The sequence below is a fragment of the Chenopodium quinoa genome, unplaced genomic scaffold (assembly GCF_001683475.1).
Source record: "Chenopodium quinoa cultivar QQ74 unplaced genomic scaffold, ASM168347v1, whole genome shotgun sequence".
NCBI lineage: Eukaryota > Viridiplantae > Streptophyta > Magnoliopsida > Caryophyllales > Amaranthaceae > Chenopodium > Chenopodium quinoa.
In genome coordinates, this window is record NW_018744939.1 from 250,333 (window position 1) to 266,405 (window position 16,073).

Genomic DNA, 16,073 nt, shown 5'->3' on the forward strand with positions numbered 1-16,073 from the left:
TCAGATATGTAAATAACTAAATATGTTTATCGATTATAGTACATACCAATAATTCAATGAGGCAATGATACTTATGATAGTATGATAATGATACCAACCGTACATTCGTACGATATGATATACATCATATACATAATAATATAATTACATATACATTAACAATATCTTATTGAATCAATTTCCATTTCCAAACATTGCATTTCTTATAAATTATAACTTACACGAGATTAAATGGATTCGTTATTTAGTTTGTTACTTTATTTAGATTACTAACTCAAACAACTTAATAAGTTAAATGGACGAAATCACGAAATCATGACCATGATTTAATGAGTTGATACTTATAATACGATAAATCGATAATTAAGAATGTACAAGTATTCAATTAGATTGATCAACAAGTGTTTTAAACTTTTAAGTTTTAATGATCAGATATGTAAATAACTAAATATGTTTATCGATTAGTACATACCAATAATTCAATGAGGCAATGATACTTATGATAGTATGATAATGATACCAACCGTACATTCGTACGATATGATATACATCATATACATAATAATATAATTACATATACATTAACAATATCTTATTGAATCAATTTCCATTTCCAAACATTGCATTTCTTATAAATTATAACTTACACGAGATTAAATGGATTCGTTATTTAGTTTGTTACTTTATTTAGATTACTAACTCAAATAACTTAATAAGTTAAATGGACGAAATCACGAAATCACTAATTAAAGTGGTGATGAAAGCATTATGCAATACTAATGTTAGTAATGTACGAATAGTCAAATATACAACGGTTAGATTGAATGCCCATGAAAAACAATGGTTAGATTTTCATTACTTTATTAGTTATTAGTATTATTACTTATTAAGTTATTATTAGTTTTATAGTTTATTATATATACTGATATACAATCACAGACTCACAGATGTCAGATATTGTCACATTGATGAGCATTAAGCCATTAACTCATTAAGTCATTAACTATGTCGTATTGAATCAATTTCAATTTTGAAACATTTGCGTTTCTTACAATTTATAACTTATAAGTAATAAACTAATAATAATAATAATAATAATAATAATAATATAATAGTAGTAGTAAACTAGTAATAATAATAATATTAACAAATAATTATACTAACAATAATAATAATAACAATAATAATAATAAATAATTAAAAAAAACGGTCAAAAAGACCTAGAAAAACACAAAGAAAATCTAGACCGTTAGATCTAGATGAATATTCTAGAATCTACAAAAAAAAAAAAATGAACGGTTAGATCTAACTTAGATGTTGAGATTGAATATGGACGGTTAGATCAACTGAAGTAAAACCTAAACCTCATTCACTCATTCAGCCATTTCTCACTCTCACTCTCTCTGCCATTCTCATTCACTCATTCAGCCGTTTCTCTCTCTGTCATAGTTTCTCTCTCTAACTTCTCAGTTTCTCACTCTTTCGTTCTGAAATTCTCAAGCTCAATTTCGTTTCATTTGTGTTTTAGATCTACATTTCTGATTTCTAGCTTTACATTCTCGTTTTTTTGTTAATTTTTGTTGTTTTCGTTTTGATTTTTTTCGTTTTTGTTCCGGTTTGTTAATATAGGGTTTTTGTTTTCGTTTCATTTGTGTTTTGGATCTATATTTCTGATTTCTCGCTTTACATTCTCGTTTTTTTGTTAATTTTTGTTGTTTTCGTTTTGATTTTTTTCGTTTTTGTTTCGGTTTGTTTATTTAGGGTTTTTGTTTTCGTTTCATTTTTGTTTTGGATCTAAGTTCTGATTTCTGATTTCAAATCTTCCTCTCCTTCAAGCCGTCAAACCCTAAGGTAATTTTTTTGTTAATTTATTCGTTTTTTTCGTTTTCGTTTCGGTTTTTTTTTAATTTCAAGTTCTGATAAATTCTTGATTTTTTCTTTTGATCTCCAGTTCAGGTAAGTTCTCCATCTTCAAATCTCCTTCAAGCCGTCAAAGGTAATTACTTTTTCCTTTTCGTTTTTTTTTTAATACAGTTTTTCTGTTTTTGTATTTGAATAATTTGATTATTGTTGTTGTTCTTGCTTGAATATAGTCGAAATATGCCTAAAATGAGTAAAATCTGTTGTTGATTGTATTTTTGTTTTTTACGGGAAAATGGTAGATTTGTGCCTAAAATGAGTAATCACGTTTGTTGTATAATTCTGAATTTTGAAACATTGACTAGTGCAAATGAAATTCTGTTATCAAGCGGATGTTGAGGAAGACGTCCTCCTTATTGGTAAAGAGATTAAAGCCGAAAGTGCTTCATCTGCATAACTGGTATTTGTGTCTCATTGTGGTTTATTTTATCTTGAAAAATCGTTGCCCTTGTCATTTATTTTCAGACTTGCTGGCAGCATTTTTCTAGACTTTTAAAATCGTTGCCCTTGTCATTTATTTTCAGACTTGCTGGCAGCATTTCTTAAGTTTTTGTTAAAATAACCATTGCTCGGTGATGTAAATCTGAGAGCAATTTTAAAAAACAAAAGCTATAATTTTGAAGTTGCTTGAACTTGTTATGAGCTGCTGCCTGCTGGTAGTGCTTTTGCCTTTTGGTTGTTGTCTCTGCTGAGTTGTTATTGCCTATATTGTTGCCTGCATGAGCTGGTTCCTGCCTCCTGCCAGCTTGAGGTGCTGTGTTGCTGCCTTTTGTGTTATGAATTTATGATAAGTTTTGTTGCTGCCGTTTCTTATGCTTGCTGTTTTAATTTTTCTTGAATCATCGTTGCCCTTGTCATTTATGTTGAGACTTCAATGTATATGTACTTGCTGGCAGCATTTTTCAAGTTTTAAGTTAAAACAGCCATTGCTCAGTGATGATACGATAAACGTAAATCTGAGAGCAATTTTGAAAAACAAAAATAAGTTCCTCCCAAATCTGTGCGGGTTCCTGCTTGTTGCTGCTATTTCCTCTGCTCTTGGTTGCTGTGCTGCTGCTTCAAGATTCTGTTTCAAGATTCTGCTCCCAAATCACTCACATTCTCACTCCTCCCTTCATCTTATCATGTATCATTTTTTCAGTTGATAAATCTGAAATCTAATCTTGGTAGTAGTGATAGTAGTTTCATTATGTATTGCCGTATTGGTATATGTATTGTGAATTTTAATCAATGAAAATGGTGACTTTTTTTAATTGCTTGTTGATATTACTCTAATTTTAATGTTATTTATCTCCAATCTTATGTTATCTTATTGGATGATCATGAATATCAAGGAACAATGAAGATAATTTGGGTGGACTTTATTACTGGAATGAAAAGATACAAATGATATATCTTGTAATTAAAATAAATAAGTAATCTAAAATGATATTAATAATGCCGTTGGCCTAGATCTAGGTGATATAAACCTTTGTATAAACCTAAGCCGTTTGATTAGATCTTATTAACATTAATTATTTTATTGTATTTACTACTTAGCCATTTAGGTTGTAAATAATTCAATTTGAATTAAGCAGTTTGTAATCGGATAAGTTTAAACAGGTTGCGATTCGAAAACAGTTCGATTTTAACGGTTTAACGGGTTATGGCAGTTTAGTTTAGACGGTTAGCGGATTATAACGGTTCGGTTTATACGTGCGGTTTAAACGGTTTTGGTTCATAAACGGGTCGGTTTAAACGGTTAGCGGGTTACAAATGGTTCGTTTTAAACGGTTTTTTTTTTCGGTTTAAACGGTTTCGGTTTATAAACGGTTCGGGTCATTAACGGGTTTATAAACCATTCGGTTCGGTTTCGTTTCGGTTCGGATTTGCGCAGTTTGGTTTGTTATCGGTTTACGGTCCGTAACGGGTTGACATTGAGCGGTTCAATTCGGTTTCGGTTTGATATTGAACGGTTCAGTTCGGTTTTCGGTTTACATTTATCGGTTTATAAACAGATCGGTCCGTGATGGTTCGGTTCGGTAACGGGCGGTTTCACGGTTCGGTTTGAAAAGTCCCACCCCTGTTCCAAACCTATTGGAGTTGACGTTCTCCTGGATCGTTAAGGGGTGTAACCTTCACCTTGTGAACGGTTTACAAGTTCCTAAAACTTGTTGGCGACTCTTTTGCTCTATCTTCTTTCCCTTTGGACGCCACCGTACTTTAGTGTATGATCACAGTGGGGTTCAAGGTAGGGATAATGCTTGAAATATTCCCTACACCACGGCTATGCCTTGCCGCTATAGACAATCTCCTCTCTGCTTTGGGACATTGTCGAAGACCGCTGCCTGTAGCTATCTTCAATTTCATAGTGATAATCTTCCAAGGAAAATTATCGAAGACCATAGCTTGTTGATCCTCAGTGCTTTTCTTTATAGATGCTAATTTTGCTGCTGTGCCTGTACGTCGGCGCATTTTGTGAATGAGCCGCTACCTTGGCGCTTGTGCTTCTTTGTGAACCATTACTTCGGTGCTTGCGATGAGCTAATACTTAGGCGCTTTAAGCTAAGTAAGACGATCATTTGTCAGGTCGATCACTTACTGCGATTATAATCTAGCTGACTACTTAATCATGTCAAATTTTTTATAGGGGATAACAGGCGTACCAAGGAACCCGAAATTGCTGTATAAGATCCGCATAATCATTTATGGGAGCCATGCATCCCGTCGCCGCACCAGCGCACGTTGATACATGCTGTCGCCAGGATTTTGCTCTGTCGCTAGGCGACAAGTGTTAGCGCTTGGCTACAAGCTTGTCTTCTGGCGCAAATGTCGGGTTTTTTTGAATAAAACCTCTTTTTTCCTCATACCGTTGCTGTTGCTATTTGCTCGCGATTTCGCTCGGAAGTTCAACTTGCTCATTCTCCTCCGTTTCTCAACCAATTTCGCACAAATTTGTTGCAAATCAAAGCTTATTCCATCTAGTTTCCCGATCTATGTAATTTTATTCAAACTTTCTTTGGTTTTTGCTGAATTTGCGCATGTTTGTTTGCAGTTTTTCGAAAATTTCGAACCCAATTATGCTTAATTTGCTTCGTTCGTTGAATCTTATGCCAAGAAATTTCTTGATTATGCATGTAGATTGCCTTTAGAGTATTTGAGACTTGTTTGACTCAATTTGGTTAAGAAATGAGCGAATTGAGGAGTTCGTGAGAACAATGCGGCTTGTTCTTCGTATTTTTGCTAGCCATTCTTGTCCAATTAGTCATAATATTTGTCATATTATCGCTAGAAATTGTTTAATTGCTGAAAAATGCTATTTCTGCATGTATTGAGATTTTTGTTTTGAAAAAGTAATTTTTTTTTTATATCTTTTAGAGCATAAAAACCATGCTCAGGCTGTACAGAACACAGACAAAACCAGGGCACAAGCCCTCAACAGCAAAACCCCAAATCCTAGGGATTAATTACAACATAACCTATTAAACCAATTGAAGTTACTTCTACTGGTTTTAATAGGCATTACAAACCTGATTCTTTGAAAAATCTCAAAACACAAATTCCTAATTAAAATTTCAGGTCTATACACACACTTCTCCCAGACTACTCTATTTCTTTGCTGCCAGATGCAAGAAATCAGACCAGCATAGAAACATTGCATCACTCTTATTCTGAATCTTACCTTGATCTGCAGCAGCTTATCATTGCAATCTTCAATATTTGCAGGATCTAAGTGAATTTGAGTTAGCATCTGGATCTTCTCATAGCATTTCCTGCTGTATTGGCATCTAAAATACAGATGATCAATAGTCTCAGGCTCCAGATTAGACAAAGGGCATAGATCATCACTGACAATCCCCAATCTAGCAAGTTGAGACTTAACTCTAAGCCTTCTCCACATTACTAACCAACATATAAATCTGTGTTTTGCAATGTTGGACCTGTTCCAAACCCAATCCTTCCAAGGAACCATATGAGAGTTCTGAGTTAGCCAATTATACCCACTTCTTACTGTATAACCTGTAGGATTATGTCTCCATTAATTCCCTCTATAACCTTCTTTAAGTTTATCCTTCACCCACCATATTTGTTTCCAGTTCCTGCTATAGTTAACTGGTCATTTATATCTTTTCCAACTTCTATTCTTCAAATACAAGGTGTTCACCCATTTTAACCACAAACTATCCTTTTTCTGAGCAATATTCCACACTAGATTTCCAATAGCAACTATATTCCAAGCCTTCACATTATGAATTCCTAAGCCACCCTACTTTCTGCTTTTGCAGTTATAATCCCAAGCAATAGGGGGGAGCTTTTGAGTAAGTTGTTTTTCCTTCCCACAAATAATTTCTACAAACAGCAACAACCCCATCAATAACAGTTTTTTGGCAAGATATAAATCGAGGCCCAATATACATGTAAAGACATCATAACAGAGTTAACCAGCATAACTCTATTAGCATAAGACAACTTCCTGCAGCCTCAATTTCTGATCCTTCCTGTGATCTTATCAATTAGGCATTGACAGTCACCTTTTGACAACTTTCTGGAGCTCACATTAACCCCTAAGTATCTGAAAGGTAGCTTCCCTTCCATAAAACCAGAAGTTATGATAATATCTTCTCTATCCTCCTCACTAACATTACAAAAGTAAATGTTAGACTTGCCCTCATTAGCCACCAAACCAGAAGAAGAAGCAAAAGTTGCAAGACTTCTCAAAATGAAATTTACAGAATTCTTATCCCCTTTACTAAAGATAATAAGATCATCTGCAAAAACAAGGTGATTAAGCTTCAAGGCTTTACATTTGTGATGAAATTGAAACTTAGGAAGCTACCCAATCTGACCCAAGATCCTTGAGAGATATTCCATACAGAGTACAAGGAGGAGAGGAGACATAAGATCTCCTTGCCTCAAGCCTTTATTCCCTTGAAAAAAACCAGTTAAAGACCCATTAATGCACAACGTGTAAGAAGGGAAGTAACACAAGCCATGATCAACTGGATAAACCCGGCAGGAAAGTTCAAAGCTGACAGCATCTCTAAAAGAAAGTCCCACTTTACAGAATCATAAGCCTTTCTAATGTCCACTTTTAACAAGCAACCTTTAGGAGCATCCTTTCTTCCATACTTTGAGACCAAATCCTGCACAATACTAATATTCTGCAAAATCTGTCTCCCTTCCATAAATCCAGCCTAAGATTGAGAAATCAAATCAGGGAGCACTAATTTTAGTCTTGAGCAAAGCATTTTAGTTATACACTTATAAATGACATTGCAACAGCTATAGGCCTAAACTCTATCACCAAAGTAGGGTGGGCCACCTTTGGAACCAGAGTCAAGGTGGTGCTATTAATCTCTCTCAAAAGTTTCCCATTTTCCATGAATTACAGAACTGCATCAGTGACATCTTCACCAATTATTCCCCAAGCATTCTTGAAAAAGGCACTGTTGTAACCATAAGGTCATGGTGCTTTATCAACTAGAATAGAGAACATGGCTTTCTTCACATCCTCCCTTGAAAAAGGAGCACAAAGCTTCTGAGCCTGCTCATCACTTAAAATAGCTCCTTGCCTTATAATCTCTTGCTGAACAAACACTCCCTCTCCCAAATCAGCACCAAGCAAGCTTTTATAATAATTCACAAAAGCATCAGAGATTTTATCTGGAGTGTCACACCAGACCCCTTCACAATCTTGAATTGTAATCACAGATTTATTAAACTTCCTCAACTTCAGAGATCTATGAAAGTAAGCTGAATTCTCATCCCCAATTTGTAACCATTTAATCTTTGCTTGCTGACTAAGAAAAGAAAAATAGCTCTCTTTAACCTGTAGGAACTCTTTTAAAGTTCTTGACTCAATCTCTCTCAAGCCATCATCATTTTAATCCTGGTGAACCTTAATTTGAACCTCATTCAGCTTCTTCTTCAATGTCAAAAACTGAGCTTCAATATCTGTAAAATTAGCTCTGTGTAAATCTTTTAGCTCAGATTTAAGCAACTTCAGCTTCTTCACCACTTTATATATCATCACACCATACATACTAGTGCTCCAAGCCTTATTTATCACCTGCTCAAAAAGAAGGTGACTAATCCACATATTAAGGAACTTAAAAGAACCTTTACATTGCTACTTGCTCCCATCCAAGTGAATCACAGCTAGACTGTGATCAAACTAGTTCTCAAGTAAGTAATGAACAAAAGAATTGGGAAAGTTTAGGGCCCATTCTTTATTCACTAAAACTCTATCAATCTTGGAATACACTCTACTAGTACCATGCTGCTTATTATTCCAGGTATATATATATATCTACATCCAGTCTGCACCAGATCACTCACACTACACTCTTGAGTGAACTTTCTTAAAGGCTTAATCTCATTAAAGCTGATCTGTCTACCCATTCTGTCATCCAGGTTTAAAGGCAGCTGAAGTCACCAGCTATTATCCAAGAAACATCAATGCCACTCCCCACCCTTGTCAAACCTTCCAACATTTCTTCTCTGCCATCACTGTCATAAAAACCATAAACAAAAGTACAAAAGAAGCTTTTGTTCTGACTAACATTCTTCACCTATAGATGAGTGGCATGAGATTTAATTTCTAGTACTTGAACCTGAAAAATGTCAGAAAGCCAAGCAACCAGAATCCTTTCCCCTTCCACCTGAGCAAAATTAGTAGTCATACACCATCCCTGGAACATGGTATTCTGCACTATAGGAAAATTAACACTCTTGATCTTAGTCTCCACTAAACATACCAAACCTACTTTATGATCAAAAAGGAAATTATTAATTTCCTTCTATTTTGAGAGGCCATTGAGACCCCTTACATTCCAACAGAGAACACTATCCATTGGATAGAATGTCTTGCCCCACTCTCAGGGCATCTATATCTATCCTTTCACCAAACTCCAACCCATCTGCATTCTGCAGTCTCTCAAAAGCATTAGTAGTACATACTTTTGAAACTACCTCTTTTGCAACTCCTTCATTTCTACTCTCACCCTTTTTCTTTTTCCTGCTCACAACAACTTCCCACTCCCCTTCAGGACCCAAATTATTCTGCTCATTTCTAAATAGGCTGAGCATTATGGACCTTACTTTGAACCACCTTTGGTCTCCATTCTTTCTTCACATTCCTGCACACATCAGCCAAATGATCCACCTGCTTACACAACTTACATTTAACTGGCTTCCATTAAAAAACCACTTTCTGTCTCACCAACCCACCAGTCTCAGAAATGAATTCTATCATCTTATTTAAATCCCCATCAATTTCAACTTCAACTAAGTACCTAGCAAAGAACACCTTTTTCTTCAATTGTGTAGCAGAATCTGGTTTTATCGGATTACCAATCAGAAACACAATTTTCTCAAGACAAGATTTACCCCAGTACTTCAATGGAAACTTAGGCAATTGAACCCATACATGTATCTTAGTAAATTGAGCAGCACTCAGTTCCATACCATCCTCCCATTGTTTTAAGAAAACAGGTCGATTATCAAACAAAACATGAGAAGCATGCAGAGCTTTTTCTTTAGTTTCAAAATTCAAGAATCTAATTAGAAAAACCCCTTTCCTCAATGCAATGATTTTATCAATATTTTTCTCCCCCCAAATCCTCTTACAATACCCAGAAAAGGTGCCTAGAAATGGAGTAGCCCCAATAACAAAAGCTACAACACCCAAATTCCAATATGCAATTTCATCAGACACATCATCAATAGATAATTGCAAAAGAGGCTTATTCAAATCCCTAATTGGAATCTGAGCACATACTTCATTTTGCGATCCCCTGTTTTCAGCTTCCTCTGTTTCTGGGTTCATCTAAGCAGCACCCTCCTTGGACTTCAACACATTCAACCATTATAATAACTTTGATTTTGTTCTAGAACAATAAATCAGTTCTTGAATCTATTGTTCCGGAGTAAGAATCAAATCGTCCAAATTGTCCAGAATACCAAAATCTGGGGGTGGAACCCTCACCGCTTGAGAATTTCCTTTCGATTTCCCTGATGAAACCTGAATCTCCTTCATCCTATCATCAATTTGAGATTTCAACAAGCTTCCCTCCCCTCTAATCAGTTCCTTTATAGCTTTCTTCTTCGCCATGGCAGAGGAAGAAATTTTTAGAGAGAAAGTCACTTTAGAGAGAGTCACTTTTGTATTGAGATTATGCTCTGTTTTAGTACTACGTACTCTATTTTTGGCGAACATAGTATCATGCGGTTAGGCAAATCTTAGATACTATAGAACCTTTAATTTACTGTTACTTTTCCTAATATAGAATGGCTGGACGACGCGGTTCTGGTTCTCGTTCTAGGGAGGCTCATCGGGAGGACGATCCTGTTGATGCCGGCGTAGGGACCTTTTCTTCTCTAGGGGAGTTTACAGACTGGGATGAGCGCACTCTGTACTTTGCGCCCGAGTTTCACATCTCGAAGCGCGTTTGGCGCGGGTTTTTATAGACGGAGAGTTCATATCCATGGTTCCGGCAACGACGCTATCGGTTCCTTGTACGATACTTATTTTTTCGAGACCATGATTGTTTGCGTCGTCCATGGGAGTCTTGTGGCTTGACTCCTCTATATCTTTCGAGTCGAGTCGTTACGTGGTTCTATCTTTGGTTGAGTTCTTCCAAGACACCACCAACACTCTCCATTTCCCATGGGGTGAGATGACTGTTACCCCTACTGACGTCAGTCTCATCACAGGATTAGAGTTTTGTTCGGTTGCGCTTCCATTTGATAGCGAGATCACAGTCTTTTCTCTTGTGGTACTGGAGCTGTTGGGCCCTATTACTGTTCTGGCTCATAGTGAGGCTGAGCTGACGTATCTCAACTCTCGATATATTCGCCGGTCCACGCTTGTGGTGTCTTTTCATGATGGTGCGACCACCCTAGAGCAGCGGGTGCGCATCTTTGCTCTTATCTTGCTGTCGGGGACCTTTTTGCCTGACAAAGGTAGTTGAGTCCTACTTTACTACCTGCCTGCTCTTCGCGACCTTCACATGGTCAGGTCGTATGATTGGGCCAGCTTGGCCTACGTGGACTTCCTAGTCGGATTGCGAATTTCTAGTCGTCATGGTTCTTTTGAGGGAGATATCACGCTCTCCAGATTTTGGAGACTCGTAGAGTGTAGACACCTACTTTAAGCCTCATGTCCCGACAGGAAGTGCAATGACGATAAATAAAACCATCTTCGTGGTGGATCAAAGTGAAGAATGCTTATGGATAACTGGTTAAACCACAAAACACAAAAGACTAGCCCAAACCAAGAAACAAAGCCAAACAAAGCCTAATTAACTAAATTCGATCATAATTAGGCTTAAGCCCGTACTTAAAACCCAATAATGACGGATTTAGGAGCGCCTAGGTTAAAATAAGCGTTGCCGTAGAAAACAACGCGCGCATCTCAAGGAGTTGCGCTGGGCTGGTGCCCGCAAACTGCCCGAGTTGTGCTCGTGAAAGATTCAGAATTTCAAAAAATTAGAAAATTGAATCTTGCCATAAAGCAGTAGGCAGCGCAGCTCAATCACTTGCGCTGGGTGGCCGCGCACAACTCATCCAGTTGCGCGCGACACCTGCTGCGACAGAATGTTCAAAACCCTAAACCTACCCATTCCCTATAAATATAGGCTTAATCCGAGGCTTAAACAGACAGAAATTAACCCTAAACTCTGGCGAAAAACTTGTGAACTTGTGCTACCTAACCCCTCTTGTCCTAAACACTCACCCCTTTGGTATTTTGCTACTACGGTGGAGTTTCTTGAACAAGAAGGAGTCCATAAGTGTTCTAAATGGAGATCTAGCAAAGAGATGTGGTAAATTCACGAGCACTTAGATAAATCACTCTTATTTTCTTGTTTAAAAGAACTTTAATAAATTAATTAATGTTAATTGATCAGTTTAAAAGGTTTAATTAATCAATTCCACATAGTATCTCGTGTTGAATAAGATTAGAATTGAGTAATATTAATTGTTGGTTGATCACCTAAGCCAAGGCGAATATTGTTTATTTCTTGTCATATTCACGAATTTGATTAAATAAAGAATAACGACTTTGCAATGTAATTCCTACGTGAATTAATGTGTGTAAATAAAATCAACTAACTTAGTTTTAGGTATCGTGTTGCATATATTGTTTGGTGATGAAATTGTAAAAAAGGAAGAGCTAGTAGAGGCCGTACTAGGGCTAGAATAGCGATTTGCCCCTAAAGAGAACGTTATTTTAGTACCCTCGCTCCAAAACTCATTTCTGGTTTATGTAGACCAATTTGGGCACGGATAAACTTACGATTCGTGCTAATTATTCCATGAACTCCACATGGAATAAAAGGCATGAGCGAGGTTTATGAGTTTTCCTAAAACTCATTAGCGACTCCTAATTGTTTCTTATAAAAAAGCATGATGATAGAATCAATTCTAATTCAAAGTCCCCAAAACAGTCAAGAATTCAAATCCTACTACACCTTAACAAGTGTAAAGTCCTAGGCTTTTAAATGGCCACGAGCATTTAAGGAAGGACCCCCTTACGATGGGATCACCCTCCTTACAGTGGCGACTCAACTAGGGACTTAGAGGTTAAATGATTAGTTCTTAGTTATGGTCCAAGGTTTCCAACACTAGGTTGCCTATGGGTTGTAATGGGAATTAACTTGGATAATCTCTAGTTTGAGAGCGAGACTTGAACGCATAATATCTTCCTTTTGCACAAAAGTAAAAACCAAACAAGCAACATTGCATCATGCATAATCATAGCACACTTCAACCTTTGGGGATTGGCTCATTGATTAGGGGTCACCAACACTAGGCTTCTATCCCAAAATCAATAACAATCATCCCACCCATATCGCCAACAAAATGTTGGGAGAGCGATGTCATGAGTCAACACGTTGAGTGATTGATTTGTGCGTCGTATCTTAAGATATGGTACCTTTGGACACCCAAGCCTTTTGACCTTAGAATGGCATTGCGTGAATCTTGGCTTATGACATGCTTTATGTGATTATGTGCAACGTGTTAGGATGGTCTTCTTTTTTCTTTTTTAGTTTGGTCTAGGTTCCCAATTACGAAGTTGTCTCTTTGTAATTTTTAGTCGTATTCGAAGGGTAACATAAAAAAATAAAAAAAACGACGATGATAAAAAAAAGCGCTCGAATTAAAAAAATCTTATGAGCAGGTGGCGCGCGCAACTCAATGAGTTGCACGACCCCTACCAGCGCAAGTGATTCGGATGCGCGTGCCAGCCGCGCACAACTTAATCACTTGCGCGTGCCCACTGTTTCGAGTCGATTTGATTTCTAAAAAAAATCGACTCGTTTAAGCAATATCTTCATTGTAGAATTGTTTAAGGGTGATGTTATCCGTTCTAATATATCTTGCGTCATTTCTTTTTTTTCTTTCTTCTAATCAAGCGTATCGATTTACTTATCCTTTCGTACTTCCTTTAGGGCCAGTTTTCAAGCTTGGGAACGAAGACTCCCGGGTGCTCGTATTATGTTTACCATCAAACAAATCAGCCCTTTCAAACCACCTTCCCTCGACAACTAGTCCTAGTCCAACAACAATTTCAACCATCGAGCAATTCCAAGAAGAGATTGCTCGCTTGAGAGAAGAAAAGGCTCAAGAGGCCGAGGAAAGAAGAATTAAGAAACTTGAAAAGGCTGAAAAGAAAAATGCCGAAACTCTAGCCTTGCAACAAAATATGGAACAATTAGCCGTTAAAGAAAAGTCATTGGAGAAGCTTGTTCTTCGTTCCACCATGGGGAACAAGTACTTCGACGCAGAAAAGTTTGCTCCTCCCTTAGCACTTGCTTTACTAGAAAAGTTCGTAGCTACGGACTTGCCAATATTTAAGGTGACCAATAATCCACAAAACCACTTAATGTGTTTTACTGGCACCATGGCATTAAAGGGAGTTGATCTTAAGCTTTATGCTTTGACTTTCCCTTTATCTCTGGACCCAACTGCGAGAGAGTGGTACTACGGGTTAGATCCGAAATTCAAAACAACATGGGAAGATGTATTTTCGGCTTTCATTACCCAATATGAGAGTAACGTAGAGTTCAAATCGACTCTACGTGAACTTGAAATGCTTAAGCAAGGCGACGATGAAGGTTTCCTTGCTTTCTATGGTAGATAGCGAGAAAAGGCGGCTCACCTTTCCCAAAGGCCACATGAACCCGAGTTAGTACAAAATTTCATTGACAATATTCATGAAAAGCACAACAAGCATCTACGTTACCTTGGTTTAGACACTTTTCAAAAGGTCTATTCTGTGGCTACTAGGATTGAAGATGATCTTGCTAACGAAAAAGCAAACAAACCTTATCATCATCAACCTAGGAATAACTACAAAAAGGGGAATAATAATACTTCATCCTCTATTGATGTATTTGTGACTTCCACGCAATGTAATAACAGTAATGATCCACGAAGAAGATGGACAAAAGAAAGAAAATTTGCACCGTTTCCTGTAAGCTATAAAGAACTATTAGAAAAATTGAGCGAAAAAGGCTTACTTGCACTAACTGTAGAAACCCATTTGTGTCTCCCCAAAACCAAACCCGGTGATGATTACCTTTCACTACGAATCATAATCAAATGAAGTGAAAGTGTGGAAGTTTAGTGTTGCGGATACTTTTAATTTCTTTTCTCTTCTCTTTGTTTTTGAAAATCTATTTTAATAAAACAGCCAATCCACTTTGGTTGTTCCATGATGTGGGTCCATTAATAGTGTAGATGGATAGGGCTTGAAAAGAGCTTTCCAACGATATATTATAAGCCCAATTCCGATAAATATTGAGAAAGTTATGGCCAAATTACTAAACTGGGCCCGGTTTGAGCCTTATATGCGGCCCAACGATCTAGGGGAGGGCTTATATGGATTTATCATTCCTAATGCAATTAGGAATGGTTTTAGTCTTCTAGATTCTTCTAGAAGGTTCTTTTCATTCTTAATTCAATTAGCATTGAAAAATTGACTTTTTTTGACTTTCTGGAATTTTAATCAGAATAAAAGAGTGTTTTTGGGGAAAATACGATTTTATCCTCCTGTACGGTTAAATTCTATCTGATTTTAGAAAATGCGTCAAAAACTTGATTAGCGCCTAACACCAGCATTAGCGTCTGGCGCTGATGTCAGCGTATGGCGCTAACTCTGTTTTTTCGCGTCAGAACTCTGATTCGATTTTCTATCTTTTTGGCTGATATTCTCTATAAATAGCCTCCTAAAAACTCCTTTTTGAGTCATCTACAATCATCAATTCCTTAGTTCTCTAATTCTAATTCTCTCAAAGCTAAAGCTTTCTTTCTCTCTCTTTTCTAAACCACCCTTTACACAAAATTCCGCATTCACATGACCTAGAAACACCTAGCATAATTCAAAGTTGCCTTCGCCCTAGACGTGAAAGGTTTTAGTTTCTGAGGGTTTGGTCCCAAATCTTTATTTCAATTATTTAATTTAATTGTTTTAATTATTATTTTCCTTGGAGTTACTAACGCGTGTATTTTGTTATTAGAAAGAGGTACGAGACATCCAAGTAAGTGCTTTAATTGTTTGCATTGATTTTATGATATAGAAATCATGTTTGGGTTGTTATTTTGATTCCTAGTATCATTAGGATGCTTGATGTTTTGAATGACAACAATGATTCCTAGTATCATGTTTAGGGTAAAAGTTATAATATCAAATATGATTATTATGATTCTGTGATGCTTCCTATGTTCTTTCCTAATATTCATGTTAGTATCATGTTAGGGTTAAAGCTTTGATTTTTATTGTTTAGTGACATGCTAGGGTTTGTTATTAATCTTGTTAGTATCATGCCTAGGATCTTGTTGTTATTATGCTTTAACATGATTATGATTATGATTATTATGATTATTTTATTATGATTATCATTATTATTATGATTTATTGTTGCTTAATTGATGCTATTTTTATTGTTATTGCTTGATCACGCCTTTTATGTATGTTTAAAGGGAATTGGTACTTGTAATCACGCTTAATAAGATAATTAATAATCTTGTTTAGGGTTAATATGATTATAATTCAAGTGATCGCCAATAATAGATTTATTTGTGCATTAATATTCAACCAACATAGATTAAACAGGTTTAGGGTTAATCCTATTGATTGTATGTTAGTTAGAAAGCGCACATAAATACGA

General features: G+C 36.5%; 1 protein-coding gene across 1 annotated transcript; it reads right to left on the bottom strand.

Moving 5' to 3' along the window:
* Positions 1-6,381: 6,381 nt before the first annotated feature.
* Positions 6,382-7,282, bottom strand: LOC110706196. The gene is made up of 3 exons (XM_021884093.1): positions 7,160-7,282; positions 6,851-7,094; positions 6,382-6,668 (listed from the first exon to the last, which is right to left on the bottom strand). Exons 1-3 carry the CDS (start codon positions 7,280-7,282, stop codon positions 6,382-6,384), a joined length of 654 nt encoding a protein of 217 aa, XP_021739785.1.
* Positions 7,283-16,073: the final 8,791 nt, after the last annotated feature.